Consider the following 14,916-nt stretch of genomic DNA (forward strand, 5'->3'; position numbering starts at 1 on the left):
AAGTACGTTTAGATGTTGTTCTAGGCTTTCTCCATTTCAGTCTGATCGTATATGTTCCTGTATGTAGCATTCTTCATTCCTGTATTTAGTTTCATGTGCAGTAGTGTTTATGTATATGTGGGTAAGGGGAAGACGTGTTCCTTTCCCTTCTGCAAGGTAGCACAGATGGCTGTTGGTGTCCATGTTTGGATTTCCTGGGAATTGCCCCAAAGTTTTGCTCTTTTTTTGGATGAGAATTTGTTTGCTGATCATGTGGTTTCGTAATCAACTGCTGCGCATCTGTCAACCCGCAGTGTATCTGACTGTCTTTTAAATAACTGTGTCAAGTCTTGTGAAAATTTTGAACAGAGAGCTTAAAACCTGGGTTTGACTCTGACACACAATACCGATTCCTCAACAGAATTCCCGGTAAGCCGCTCTTTCTCACCTCTAACATTAGCGGGCGGCGGGGCGCTCCGGGTGCTGCTCCGGGTCCGCCAGCACCAACGTCCCAGCAGCAGCGGCAGCTCCTCGAGATGGGGCCTGGCCCCCTCGCGCTGCGTTAACCGGTGCAGGGCCCCGGCCTTTACAACCCACAGATTGACCAAGGGTGAAGCAATACAAAACTACAGAGCATCATTCGTATGTACAATTTATTTAAAATACTTTAACATACATAAAAAACCCTCACTATTTATACAGTCTAAGTCTAGCAACATATACAAATACTGAGCAACTACAGTACATGCTGAGGTAAGAATGTACATTCTGGGAGAACACTCAAGCCATTTTTATTCCAAACAAGACTGAAACGCGTTTTATGTCCATCGTTCGATTCAAAAGAGCCTCACTAAGCACACCTCTGCTGGGATGGTACACAGGGAAAGGCTGAGCTCAGCTGGGTCATTTGCAGCTTACATTTGCAAATCAACCTTTAGCAGTTTATAGCGTACATTTTATAGTCAACTTTTTACATGTTCAACCTTATCTCTTTTCCCCTAGCAGATAAAATGTTCCAAGTTGAAAGCAGGGAGCAAAGTATAAGACCAATTTCCTTCATAAAAAGAATTTAAATTCTTAAACAGCGACTTGGGTCAACTGCTCACACTGTTCAGATAATGAAACTATACTAATGCTGCTTCAAGATAACCCAGTCCACCGTAGAGAAACTTTCCTTCTCACACCATCTTGGCCTATGTTATAGCTGTAAGTTCTACCTCTCTCCTATAGTAAAAATTAAATGCGGGTTTCCAAGAGTGTTATTTTTTCTCGTCTTGAACACATCCATTTATTTTTATGGCAAATTAGCCTAAAGTTGTACGGTTTAGGAAAGCAGTTTCTTCACTTGCCTGTAATCAGTATGTCACATTTTGATGCAAAGGAATAGACTTCCTCATTTTCAAAGTCATAGTTGCTACTGATGGGTAGAACAACCTTAACATTTTTAAGCAACAAACTACAAAGTTTGCAGACTAGCTTCATCAGGCGGAACAAGTTGCAGTGTTATCAAAAAATACAACTATATGCAGGAATTTCCTCTTCATGAGTAGGTTTTATATATCGCCCCTTATTTCTATATTCACATTTAGGCACCTAATTTTTAAAGAATCATTCTCATGATGAAAAATTGTAGCAAGAGGCCTTAGGGCAGCACAGGATATGTGATGACGTATTCTCCATGTTGGACAGGCCACAAGTAATTCTGCGTTACTGTGTGACAGCTTCTGTGCAGGAAAACTGCAGTGGCAATTAGGACACTGTACCATTATGAGCCTGTAATGGGAGCCATTTGTAACCATATTTTCGTTTCTGCTTTCATGTTATCCATCCAGCACATGCACCGGGGGCAATAAACACAGCTCACCTAAACCACCTCATGGGGTGGGGGGGAAAAATCAACCACAACAAACAAAAAAACAAACAAAAAAAAAAACAGTGAAAGTCCATAAAACTGGGCTAATGTATAACCAGGGGTTTTCACATTTGCAAGTTACTTCAGCATCCTTCCAACAGTGTGGTTACAATAAAAATCACTTTATTTTTAAGAGCAGCTTCTACTACTTATGCTTATGTTAAAAAGGCTGTGCTTTCTTTCTAACAAGACCAGAAATGGCAAACGTGACATCCCAATTATTTTCATTAGGTGATTACCTAAATAAAACTAGTCTATGTTATCTTAGATGGAGAGATCTTTTCAGTAGAGAAAACTGGAACATTCAAAGGTTATATATTCACTTAAATGCTTCTGAAATTGATACACTTTAAAACAACCTGCCTCTAGCAAAGTTTTTGGAATCTTTCATACTTCTAACAAGAAACAATCATTAAAAAAAAAACCCTAGGGCCAAGTTTTCCAATTGTGCTAAAATGTACCATATGTGCTAAACCAGCTTTACGCACCATTCGAATATTTGTGTGCCTCCTTATGCACGCACAAAAGTATATACATATCTTTCTTTGTATATGCTTACATCTTAAAACACACAACAACAGACACCTCGAGGGGGAACAACCTCTCAGATTTGGTCTCCTTGAACACCTGGAAGCTTCTTGCAGCCTGTTCACTTGTGGGGAGGTTTGGGTTCAAGGCAGACACAAGGCCAGTTGCCTTGTAGTTTCCTTAAAACAGTCTGTGCCCACTGTATCTCTAGAAGGCAACAGGATTTAGTGGCTTAAGACCAGACGGAGGAGAAAACAAATTATAGAGCTATCAGATTCTGGTTTTAGAAAGATGATAAAACCGTTGTGAAAAGCATGTGAGGAACACACACGCGGTGATTCCCATTCCTGTGAACAAAAGTTGGAAGTTATGCAGCTATTCCAAAAGGGAAGCTGAATTTATTCCTCTCTAGTACTTACATAGAGAGTTTAGGAGGTTTTTTTGTTTGTTCTTTAAGAAATAGTACCATTGGCAAGACCTATATTACTGACTTTCCTACTTTAAGCCGTTTCTCCCAATTTACAATTCACATCGCTGAAATGCTGAAGTTAATCTTGAAAAGTTCCTCGTTCACTGCTGACAGACAACTGTAGAAAACAAGTCCATGGTTTCTCCAGAGACAAGGCGTACCTGTATACAGTAGGAAGGCCGAATCGCTGGTTTTCCCAGACCTCCTTTCACACACGTTTTGGTTCAACTGTATTAAGACAAACAACGTTAAGACAAAGCGACCCAAGCAGAAGGGACCCCGAGCTCCGAGGAGACGGCGCTCCCGACGCTGCGGCCGAGCTACCTGGGCTGCTCGTCGCCGCCGGCGGGATGGGGCAGGCCCTGCGGCACCTGGTAGAGCAGCGCGGCGACGGCGCCGGGCCCCGGCTGCCCCTTGGGGGTGTCGTACAGCGCCCGCGCCGGCGAGGGGCTCTCTGCCCCACACGAGGGTCTGTTGTAGGGTCCTGCTGGGGGAGCAGCCTGATTCCCTGCAGCTTTGAAGGTGGAAATGGGAGAGATGCCAAGAGGCGCGCCGGCGTGGCCGGACATGTCCATGATTATGGGCGTTGCGTATTCGGGTGCAGTTATAGGCAGCGGCTCGGCGTAAGCGTGATAGACTTCTTGCACAGGGGAATTGTAGGGGTCCAGATCCGCGTAACTTGCCTCCTTCCCCTCCTCTGGTTTGAAGGTGGATCTCTGATGCAGCGTGCCAACCATCCCCCCTACCAGCGGCTGGGCATACTCTGTGCGGTGAGACCCAACAAAGGAGAATACATGAACAATTAATGCATTTTTCATTTTAATAGTGGCATCACAATAAATAGATCCTATCAACAGCATCACAGAAATTATTATCCGAGATCAAACCAATGGGCTCTATCTGCCAGAAAATAATGGTCAGTTACAAGCTGCTAGGTAACTTCTGCTACAAGATCCTGATTTCTTAGGCTTGTAATACTTTTTTTCCCCCATGTAAGCTGCAATTTCCCATGCTGCAAATCTGCCTCAAAGCAAACTTTCTAGTTTTTTGGAACTTGCTTCCCTGGAAAATTTGACTTAATGAAGTTATCCTGGCTGGCTTTGGCTCAAGTGTGGCTGGGGGAGGGAAGGCCTGCACATGGTCTGCTGAGCTGTTTTAGTTTGACAGGTGACCTGAATAACAAAAGCTGGAAGTGAGAAAATGGGATAGCTGCCTAAAAACAGACAATCTGGCAGCCAAAAAAGAAATAATTCTGCCGGCTGTGAAGCCAGAATGCTGCAGGTCTGCATGTTTCTGCCATCAGTGAGTAAACACAGACCCAAAGGCAGAGTCATCCTCCTCCAGTGACTGGTTCATCAAATAAATGGCATATCCTGTTATCAGTAATTCTCCATCTTCCAAATTGAAGGAATGGCTTAATTTGTATTATCTGTGCAGATACATGTGATGTATTACAGACTTACGTGCAACTATGGTGCGATTAAGTTATTTTCAGTGCATGAAAACATGGCTACAGAGACTTTCAGGCCTTCCTGAGTTTCAAGAACAAGTAAAGAAACTTTGGGTTATTGCATTTACTTGCAAAAATGTCTTTCCGTTGTGCACAATCAGTAAATACACACTTCTGTGGAGCTCTGAGAACAGATCTGAAACAGCTTGTATTTCAGGAGTACCTGCAGACTCTGTCTGTAACATTGCTGGGACTTCTCTGGGTCTTAGGCGACTCATTTCACCGCTGCTATAGCGAACTGGAGTTTCTTCATGGTCTGCTGATTTGGTGGGGAGAAACTGCTTCATTCCTTTCCACCATCCTTCACACAGATTAAAGAAAAGAAAAAGGTAAGAATCTACTCATTCTCTATTAGAAGCTACTGAAGAGAAAGTCTTTATATACTACGGAGCTTATGTTTTGTAGTAGCAAGTAAGGAAAATAGTAAGTATTTGCATGGCCAATCAGCAGATTCAAAAATCACTAGACAATGTTTAACAAAACTTGAAGTAACCTGCGAGCAGGGTCAGAGAGAGGGGCCACAGAGTAGAACAGCATTTTCTGCAATTGAATTTTGCTGAATTGCAGGGACTATATATAGTTCTATAGTTATAGTTCTATAATGGACTTGCATACTGAACACACATATTTAAATGATCGTGAAAAAAATCCAGCACGTCTATTATTAACATTTAAATATAGCATATTTTGATTTTAGCATTCCAATACAACAATGCTGGGATCTAGCAGAAATGGATCTATAATAAATAAAATAAGATCATTGAAAGATTTCTTGCCTAAAGGATAAGGAACATTTAAAGCTGTCACTGAACAAATGCACATATGCAGACTACTAAAATGAGGACAGAAAAATGAAGCACAATCAGATTTACAGCCAACTGCTGTAGCAGGTCTTTAAGCTCTAGCATAAGGGTTCTCAGGGCCCTAGAAAAGCACTGCCCTGCAGAAGTGCCTGCTTTCCACTTAATGGGGATCAAGAGCCCAAGAATGGAAAGTTCGACCTAAAATGGGATTCAAGTCATCCCACACACCCCACAATAGGGCAACAAAGACAGATAAAACTTGAGACACCTGTATGCGAAGATGAAAGGCTTTTTTTCCAGGAGAAAAAATACCTGGTACTGATTATTAACTGTACAAAAAATTTCCTTAGAAATGAGTTTTTCTCGTCTTGTTCTTATTATGAGGCTCTAAACTTTGTTTACTAAAATAATTTTATAGTTGTAGCTCTGACAGGAGAAACGATTATTTCTGAAGAAAGTTCAGAGAACCAAAAGTAAAGTCTGTTCAGAAAGGACATTCAGAGTTCACTACCCCTACATTTATAATAAACCAGCATTAGAGAAGCGTTTCTGCCACGGGAAAATATCTAAGCTACTGCAATTTGAAATACATATTAAAGCAGGAATGCCAAGTAGAGTATTTTATTAAACCATTTTTGTTACCTGCACGATCCCAGTAAGGTAGATCATAGGTACCTTCAGTTTTTTTCTTGCTATGAGAGAAAGAAAAGGGAGTGTTTTAGCTAGCGTGCTTATTGGAAAATGCAACTGTTCCCTTTGCTGTAACTGGTGGTCATGTACAAGCACCAATAACCTGACTTCCCATTACCAGTCTGCTGCTACTGGAAAAATCTGTTCCGGAAAAGCACTTCTGATGAGAATAGTTACAGAAAGCAGTTTCCATCATGCCATTAAAATGGCATTTTCTCACAAACACAACACAATGCTGAAAACACTTTCCAGAAACGCAGACCGTGTAGTTCCCATTGTATTTCATGCAAAACATTTCATTTCCAAACACCAGACTAACATTCATTTAAAGTACTTCTATTAATCCACTCATTTACCGGTTTCTCCAGTGCCACGCACAAACTAAGATAAGAATCAGAGTAGTGAAGACCATGACCAGGACTGGAACCAAAACTGCCGCCAATGCCACATCTGCAAAGTCATTAAACAAAGTGGTGTAAGACAGAAGGGTTTTTGTTTGAAAATTACTCGGAGAAAGGCATGTCATTGTGTCATTTTCTAGGTAAGTTTTCTGTCTATTGTCCTGGACATGCTATAGCATATGTATAGCTATAGCACAGCTATGCTGCCCTGTCAGATGCTCCTACAGCAATGCATTAACACCTACACCATCTAAAGCTCTACAGCACTTGCAAGTGTTTTTTTTTTTTTTTTTTTTTTTTAAATCAGAATCAAAATTTGGTTTGAAACATATAAGGTTTTTTTTGCTATTAAAAAGACATAGAATATTATGAACAAAGAAAGGCAAAAGAAGTCAGGAGGAGACAACCACTTAGGTTTGACCCTCCTACAAGAAGTAAATAGCACAGTACTGCCATAGTTAGTCCATGCAGGGTTTGCAGACCTGACTGGTGCCCTCTAAAGGATGCTTCATCAGTGTCTATATTTGCAGTGATCTTTCTCCCTTTCTGAACATTTTCTTTGATATGCAGCATGATGCTGCCAGACTGTGTGTTTTTCAAACTTCATGCCAACATGAGCATTCTGTAAAAGATTAGCTATGCTAAAAGTGTTTTGTCCTAAAAAACTGTCAAATGAAATAACAAAGCAGTTACTTCGAATTAATCCTGAAGGGAAATCCAAGTTGGAACTATTCCTTTTAATGGAAAATCTATTCAGTAATTAAAAGCTGACTTTGGTTTGAATAAGAATGTTAAAAGTGGATGCTTGGTATTTACTTGTCTTATCAAACTGGTTTTATTTCTGCATATTGTATGTAACTGTACACTTTTATCATAAGTATCTTAGAGTCCTTATATTAAAGTGATCATTTATGTTATATTAAAGTGATCATTTGCTATAGCATATAAAGATTGTGGAGAAAAGTTAAATTCAGCACCATTTAATATATGCAAAATACTATAATGCTTAATTTTAGGTACCTTTGGTTACACTGGGAGTGACTGTGGTATTTTTTATTTCAGGTGTGAAAGTGGTTTTATCTGTCTCCAATGAAGTCTTCACTGAATGAATGAAGTCATCACTGAAGTCATCGTTCTTGTCATCATTGCTGTTCGGAGGTGGTGGTGGCAAGGAAAATTTTGGAGCACGGCCTTTAGAAGAAAAGTATTTGCAAAGGTATTTGAAGTGTTATTTGAAGTGTTATTTTTGCAATTCTCTTTTCTTGAAAAGACAGCTGGACCCATTTTTATTCTGAAGTTCTAAATCTTTGCCAACATATTTCATTGCTTCATAGATTTTACCTTGCACAATTCAGAGGCTTTATGTTGTCTTACCTATACTAAACTGACATCCTAGGAGTTCCACTTTCATTGCAATTTTCTGGTGCCATTTTAAGGGGTTAATTCTGAAAAAACGTGCAATAATAGGTGGAATGAAATTATTGCGAACTTCCTGGTAATATTCAGTGTTCCCTTGAAATATCTGCAAAATAACAAAACAAAAAAAGAAAGACACACAGGTGGGTTATGCAAATCTAATAACTAGTCTAATGCTCAGTACACTAATTTTAATAATTTAATTACCAAAAGGAAGCAGTGCTGAATCCTGGGAATATTTCACCCCGAAACAATGCTGTTGCACATCTCCCCTTCCCCTGCCCTGTGCAAAACAACAACGACATAAAAAAATAACAACAACAAAGGGCCCAGGGAGGTAGAACCTCTTGCCTTATTTCATATAAGGCGATTTACCTTTTACAAAAAAAAAAAAAAAAAAAGAAAAAAAGAATCCTGTCTGCTAATGGTGTTGAGAAATAATTTTAACTCAGTGATGGATGGGTATTTCCCACTTAATCTTCAAATTTAGAGGGCAATTGAAAAGCAGGAGTTACTAGTGCCTTCACATAGCGTAACAGCTAAACGTGGTCTGCTTTGTGAATGGGTATGATATTTTTTTATAATTAAGAAACAAGTCAAGTATGGAATTACACTGGCCTCTAGTGGTTGCTCTAGTGGTTACAAAGACTGACATGGAAGGCATGGGGTTTGGAATGCAAGATCTAGAGATCTTGCATTTCACAGGCTCACATGGAACCTTTCAGTTCAGGAAGAAAAGGAGATGAAATAAAAAAGGAGCTATAGGTGATCACTCACTGCTAGTCCTTGCTAGCCAAAGCATCCTGGCATATTATTCAGGGACAACTCATAAGCTGACAACACAGAATTGCTTTGGTTGAAATTTATAAACAGCAAGCAGATAGTCAAGGCAAGATGCAGAGCAGGCTCATCTACAAACCTCAGTCCAACTATTTGGCTTTTCACGGAGCTGCTTAAAACAATCTAGAGTACTAGGCCAAATACTCCATCCAGTGACCATTCCCTTCCTCTCACAGGGAGGGCTCGGGTATTATGTCTTTTACGTCAGAAGGGACTTGTCTTTCCAGGGGAGCGCGCAGCAGTTGGGCTTCAGCGCTGCCCACGCAGCTCTTGGATCTTACTGCAACTCGGACCACAGCAGAAGGGGCAGAGGGAATGAGGGCATGCTTATCTTTAAAATGTCAGCACAGGCCTCACATACTATGTGCAACATTGCAGTGGAATTTTACAGTATAGAATTATGGTACTTACCTACACAAGCCTGAAAAGTAAATATCATAAACACCTAGGATTTTTCTGCTCACTCCGACCACTTGATAAACACTAGAACCCCTTACAACTAGTAAGTGTCATCACTGTACTGCACAGCAGCTGAAGTGTCTGCGTAAAATCAAGCAGTTAAGAGGTTTAACACACTTCTGGTAACTCCTGTTGGCACTTCGTACTTTATACACAAGATGAAATATTTTTGTTATTGCACTCCTGCGTGTGCATATATTATGCACATTATTATACACTCCCTAAAGTCACACAGAGTGACTGCAATATCCAACAGGTCTGAAAGTAAACAATTATTCCAGGAGACCAACAATTTCATAGACAAAAACTGCAGCAGAACAACCCCAGTGGCCCTTAAGAATTCATGTCTGGGCTCCCTGATTCACACAACGTGTCTGTCTCCACTCTTAAAAGATACTAAAGACCCGTGAGCATTACTCATGTGCAAAAATTCTGGTTTGTCCTTATACACTCAGTAATTGCCCTCATGTTCGAAAGCATTGGTTGATGATATAAACATGTAAGTCAATTTAATGTAAACATAAATGTGATACTTCATGTAGGTGCTGCATTGTCTTTTCTTCATCTCAAATTAGTAACCAGCATTTTTATTTTTAAGTATCCAAATAATGCTACCAAACTAACTGCTAACCTATTTGTGATACCAAAAATTGTGATGCTAAAAATCTAGGTACAATTGAAAGTGGTGGGAAATGCAAGCCATTTGCCTTGAAAGCACGTATTCTTCTACAACTTGCAGTTTAGTTTTACAAGTAAATGGCTCTCTGGGACATTTATCCTGTTTTTGGAAAGTACTCTGAATATAAGCTTATTATGCTTAAATATTCCTAATGAATGGAGACAGATTAAACGCTGGGGTAAGTCTAGGCTGTTATTTTGAGTAATATAAAGAGGCTACAAACTAGTCTGCCCATCCAAATATTCACAATTTAATGAGACATCACAAGAATAGAGACCAAAGGCACTGGATTTCAATTTACAGCAACTTTTCTGCGTATGAGGGCGATTCTTTTATTATTGTTTTTTATTTTTGGGCCATCAAGTTGCTACAGCTCGCACCAAAGCATCATTTCTTTTGATAACGATGCAAATGACAAGCAAAGGACATTGGTGCATCTTTGAGAGGACATGCATAGTCCAAGCTGCTGCACTGTATTCTTACTTGGGCTGTATCATGCCAGTTGCCACTACTGAAAAGAGGCACAAGCAGCATTTGGATACTTTAGCTACAAATACAAAAGCCAAAAAGAAAATGGACAAGCCTGTGCCTCTGATGCCCAGCACTGCAATCCTGTCTGACAATTAGCCTCACTTCATGTTTCTAAGGATGAGCATGGAAGAGTGGAGGCAACCAGAATCATTAGTGTTGGCTGTTACCTTTGAACAACACCAATAACAAAAGTAATTCCTTCCTCCAGGCTTGTATTATGACCAAGCTTTGCATGTGAAGTATCAAGATACTAACTCAACCTTGCCTGCATTTCAGTATTTCTCATGGACTCAGATTTGCACAAACATTTGCTTTCTGCGCTCAATACAAAGTGCATGTTTATTGATGAAAAATCACTTTCATAGTCCATTTATACTTAAACTCCCTAGCGATGCCTCTGTGCTTTCCAACAGATCTTTTCAATAGAACAACTGTTGAAACACCATCACATCTCCCCAATTCAAACATTTTTCTCCTGTTTTACAAAAATGTAAAGAGAGTACTCTAGAATACTAGCACACCTCTGTGAGTGATATTTTCAAAGAAGAATAGAGAAAATCAGCAGAAAAGCTTCCAATCTCCTCAACAACAGAGACAATCACTGACTGTCAGTTTTAATCATTTTTCAGAAAACAACTAAATAGTAAGTCTTGATTAGTCTGGTGTGCGTGTATGTAATACGCACAGGGAAAGCTAAAAATGCACCTAAAAGCAAAGCTGCATCAAATGAGATCAGGCACAGGAAAGGGCAGCTATGCTAATCTTGAAGTCTAACTGTGCCAATCCCCCTTTCTTGGTCACTTCAGTATTTTGCCTTGCAGTTGATACTTTTTGAATGGGCAGTCATCTTCTTACGTTGTGCATAGTAACATAAACAGCACCATCAAAAAAGTCTTACCTATAATTAAGCTCAACATTTGTTTCACTTTATGAACATGCAAGAAAAAGAATATGCTTGAACTATAATGCAATAGCAGCAGAGATTTCCTAGGAAAATATGAGGCCTGAATCTAATTAATCAAGATTTTACTTGAAGGCCAGAAGAGGGCACTCAAAACCTAGCAAAAGTTGGTTTTGTTGTTTTTGTTTTAAAAACCTCATATTCACAGTCTGTTAGTTCATGTGTAGGTTCAAAGAAATGGACCAATCCTGTCGGTCACTGTCTCCTCTTTTCAGGAAGGTTTCCCAGTGTGATTATGTCCAAATAACTTGATTTATAAGGAAGATATTTATACATCTAACCTTGTTCAATAGGAGGGTTGGAAATGCAACAGCAAAGGTATTTTTAATCACTGAAATCTGTTCTATTTTCCCAGGCAGAAATCTGCAGCTCAGATGGTTAAACTTAACTAGGAACTCAGCTAAAACAAACCCCAGCACTCTCCTGCTTGCAAGCACTGCTACCAAGTGCAGAGGTTTTAGTTCCTTATTTCATCTGCTGACGGGATGCTCTGCGGTTTCATCTACGGGCTGGGGACCATTTGCAGGGCTGGAGATGGGAAGAAACAGGCAGCTCCCTGTCGATTATTGTTGTAAGACTTGGTCTTATGACCATGAGGGGCAAACTTAGAGGAGTCAGCTGGAGTGGAAACGACTGTCACACCCCACCTGGAAACACTCTTAATACATTGTAAACAAAAGAAAAAATAGGCAGGGCTTAAGATTTCCCCTTCCTAAAACACACTGTGCTTTTATCTGTCTAAAAAGGAGGGAAGTGGACTAGGAATTTTTATGGAGGAAAAGCATGCCAAATGTTTTCTTGTGGCTTACATCTGCGAGCTCCCTCAGTAGCCACATACACCATTAAAACCAAATATATCTTGAATAGGATATCTTGAAAAACTGATTTAACGAGACCAACTGACAGAGGGCCCTAAATGAACTAAATAAAGTTTTTCCGTTCCATTTGTATGTGACACTGCAGGCCTATAAAAGAAATGAAAAATGTATCTAAGAATTTTAAGAAGACTGAGGAAAGGCTAGTTCCAGTGGGGTTAGCAAGAATCCATAATTTTTAACAAAATTTAACAAAAACCTCCTGGAAAAACAGGTAGTGCATTAATCCTCTCAGTTTTACAGTGTAGGAAGTTCTGAGAAATCTTAAATATGAGGAGAGACTATCTTGTGGCTTAGATTAGGTAATTCTTCCTAAAGCAAAAAGGCATTTGGAATCTCAATGTAGCACCGTTTTTTTGGAAAATTATAAAAGGAGGAAATAATATAACCCCTGGTATCTATACTATGTTCAGAATATGATGAGAATCAGAAATCTTAATTTTGAAAAATAAATCCAATCCTATTTTAAAGAAGTCCAATTATTCTGCAAGGGATGCAGTACCAAATGGTCTACTACTGGAAACAGAAGCTTCTTGTAAATAATATTCCCATCTTCAGATAGTCATTTCTCAATTTCAAAACTGTTTTCAAATCTTTACATATTTCCACATTTTCACATTTCCTTCTATATAAATGCTGTTTGTGATTCAAATTACATTGCAAAACAGTTATTTAATGTTCCTCTCCAAAACTGGTCATATTTACAGCTTTGAAATCTATATAGAACATACCTAGAAAATGTGTGGTATTTTTACCTTATCTTTATCAGTGCCAGGTTCTCTGTACACCATCCATTTCTGCGCATCATCACTGTATAAAATTCTGTAGGCTGACACATAATAGTAGTGCTCAGGTAAGGTTGACCCAGTGGTTATAATACCTGTGAAAATGAAGGTTTCCAGTTATAGAAAAGGCAGGTACCAGTTTGTGAAAATTAGTATTTCATCTTTTTAATTCAGAGTTTTATAATTGGACAGCATCTCCAAAAGTCCAGTTGCATTTGGAAAAGTTTATACAAGACATCGGGTTCAGCACTGCCTACAGTGGCTGAAATTTCATCAATCGTTTTTATTTACTTTCCTATTTTAGCTCTCACGATCCAAGTTTTCTATGATGCTAGTTGGCACAAGCCAGGCTGCCACCAGCTGCCAGAGGGAGCCCTGTGCTCACTCAACCCCAAAGCAGGAGGCAAAGCATCCCAGAGCACCAGGGAGAGTGGCACATCCAGCGGCCTCTCCACACAAGCCCGGCTACTGAATCGCAATGGATGCGCCAACATAGTTCTGGGGCTCGAACATCAAGCCTCCAGTAAAAAAGCCACATCAATTGCTTCAACAATTCTTTCCCCGAATTAAGGGGCACAGCAGGTTTACTTACCTGTTATTCTCTTTTCCTTATTCAAGTCTATCTGCAACCACTGCTGCTCATCACTGATGAAAGCAGCCCAAGGAGGCCCAGGCCTTTTCAGCCTGGCATTCTCCGGTTTCCAAATGTTCACTTGTCCCGTGTGGTCAGACCACTCAAGAATAGATGATGCTGTAATCTGGGAATCAGGAATTACTCCAGATTCCATCCCCAGTGTCCCATAGCAACCTAGGCAATTGAAGAGGTAAAGATACAAATGGAAAAATTAAGGTTACACGCAGATTTTTTTTGCTCTGGGTTTATAACTTGACACACAAATGTTACAATTGCTGACATTTCTATAGAAATGACAGTGCTGACAAAACTCTTGCCCTCCCAGTGGTCCTCCCTGCTCTCTCCCAGTGATGCTGGACCCAAGCTTCTGGTTTTCAGTATTAAATGATTTGTGCTTGCCCCAGACTAATGGCTACAGAACAGCTCCTACAAATCCCAGCTAAATCCGTGTGGCGAGCAGACATCCCTGCGCTCTTACACAAATCGTGTTCTGCAGTGCCAGAGGGCTTCCCCTCTCCGCCGGGTATTCCGGGACGGATCGGCAGGGAGCAATGTTTGCCTGCAGCTGCTTCCCTCCCGCTGCCGAGCGCGCCGCGGGGCAGGGCCGCAGCGAGGCCCTGCCAGGGCCCCCGCCAGCAGCATCGACATGCCCCATCCCTGCTAGGAACACTCCGATGTACACAGCTGCCTGGGAAAACTAACGCGTCCCGGTCACTGTGCTTGATAATTTAATAGTCGCAAGGTCAGCAGACATGCAATTCCTTGTTCCAGGTCTTGCAGAGGTCTGGGAGAGAAATTACTGGAATATTACATGCCTTATATTTTCTAATTTTTGCTCTGTTGTCTTAATTTTCATCTCAAAACACCCACATCCATCAGCTTCCTGCCTTTACTCCCCATGCAGCACAACTGACCTTTGTTGATGCATTAGGAAAAGTATTTGTTTACTTTAGGAGGGGAGTAATGTATATGATTTTCCATATTTACATTATCTTACTAAATATGCACCCACTGCTCTTGTTAAGATTTGTTATTTAAATGGCATTAGTTATGAGGCCAATATCTTGATGGTATTTCTAGCATTCACTCAAAGGTGACATTTAGAGCAAGCTACAGAAGGGCTAGTTTCTTTTTACAAACTACAGCTAATTCATCTGAAAAAAAGATAAACAATTCAAAGAAAAACGATGGAAAGTAAGTAAAGCTTTAAAAACTCTGCTTTACCAGTGAGTTTAAAGTAAAGAAGCCACCTTAAACCAGATTATAATACAAGAACAAAACATGAAAGAATCTTTCTGCAGATGAGCGAAGCTTACTAAATACCAGGCAAGAGCAAAAGCTTTTAAAAGAACAACTGGCAGGACAATCACCCTACATTCCTGAGAGAGCAGATTTTGGAATGTCTTAAATATACCTAGGGAGAGCATTAACTTAGTAAAACAAA

The 14,916-nt window shown here is 40.1% G+C and overlaps 1 protein-coding gene across 2 annotated transcripts in view; it reads right to left on the bottom strand.

Moving 5' to 3' along the window:
• Nucleotides 1–3,201: 3,201 nt before the first annotated feature.
• Nucleotides 3,202–14,916, bottom strand: part of DCBLD2 (discoidin, CUB and LCCL domain containing 2) — a 36,679-nt gene continuing 24,964 nt past the window's right edge. For both annotated transcript variants that reach the window (XM_088533700.1, XM_088533708.1), the window contains 8 exons: nt 13,431–13,646; nt 12,809–12,933; nt 7,667–7,814; nt 7,313–7,483; nt 6,248–6,341; nt 5,844–5,893; nt 4,562–4,699; nt 3,202–3,651 (listed from right to left, as the gene is read on the bottom strand). In XM_088533700.1, the coding sequence (XP_088389826.1) occupies nt 3,209–3,651; nt 4,562–4,699; nt 5,844–5,893; nt 6,248–6,341; nt 7,313–7,483; nt 7,667–7,814; nt 12,809–12,933; nt 13,431–13,646 (1,385 nt within the window). In that variant the 3' untranslated portion in view covers nt 3,202–3,208. The remainder of the gene's footprint in view (nt 3,652–4,561; nt 4,700–5,843; nt 5,894–6,247; nt 6,342–7,312; nt 7,484–7,666; nt 7,815–12,808; nt 12,934–13,430; nt 13,647–14,916) is intronic.

The sequence above is a fragment of the Tinamus guttatus genome, unplaced genomic scaffold (assembly GCF_059628265.1).
Source record: "Tinamus guttatus ecotype Peru unplaced genomic scaffold, ASM5962826v1 Tinamus_guttatus_pri_ptg000035l, whole genome shotgun sequence".
Lineage (NCBI taxonomy): Eukaryota > Metazoa > Chordata > Aves > Tinamiformes > Tinamidae > Tinamus > Tinamus guttatus.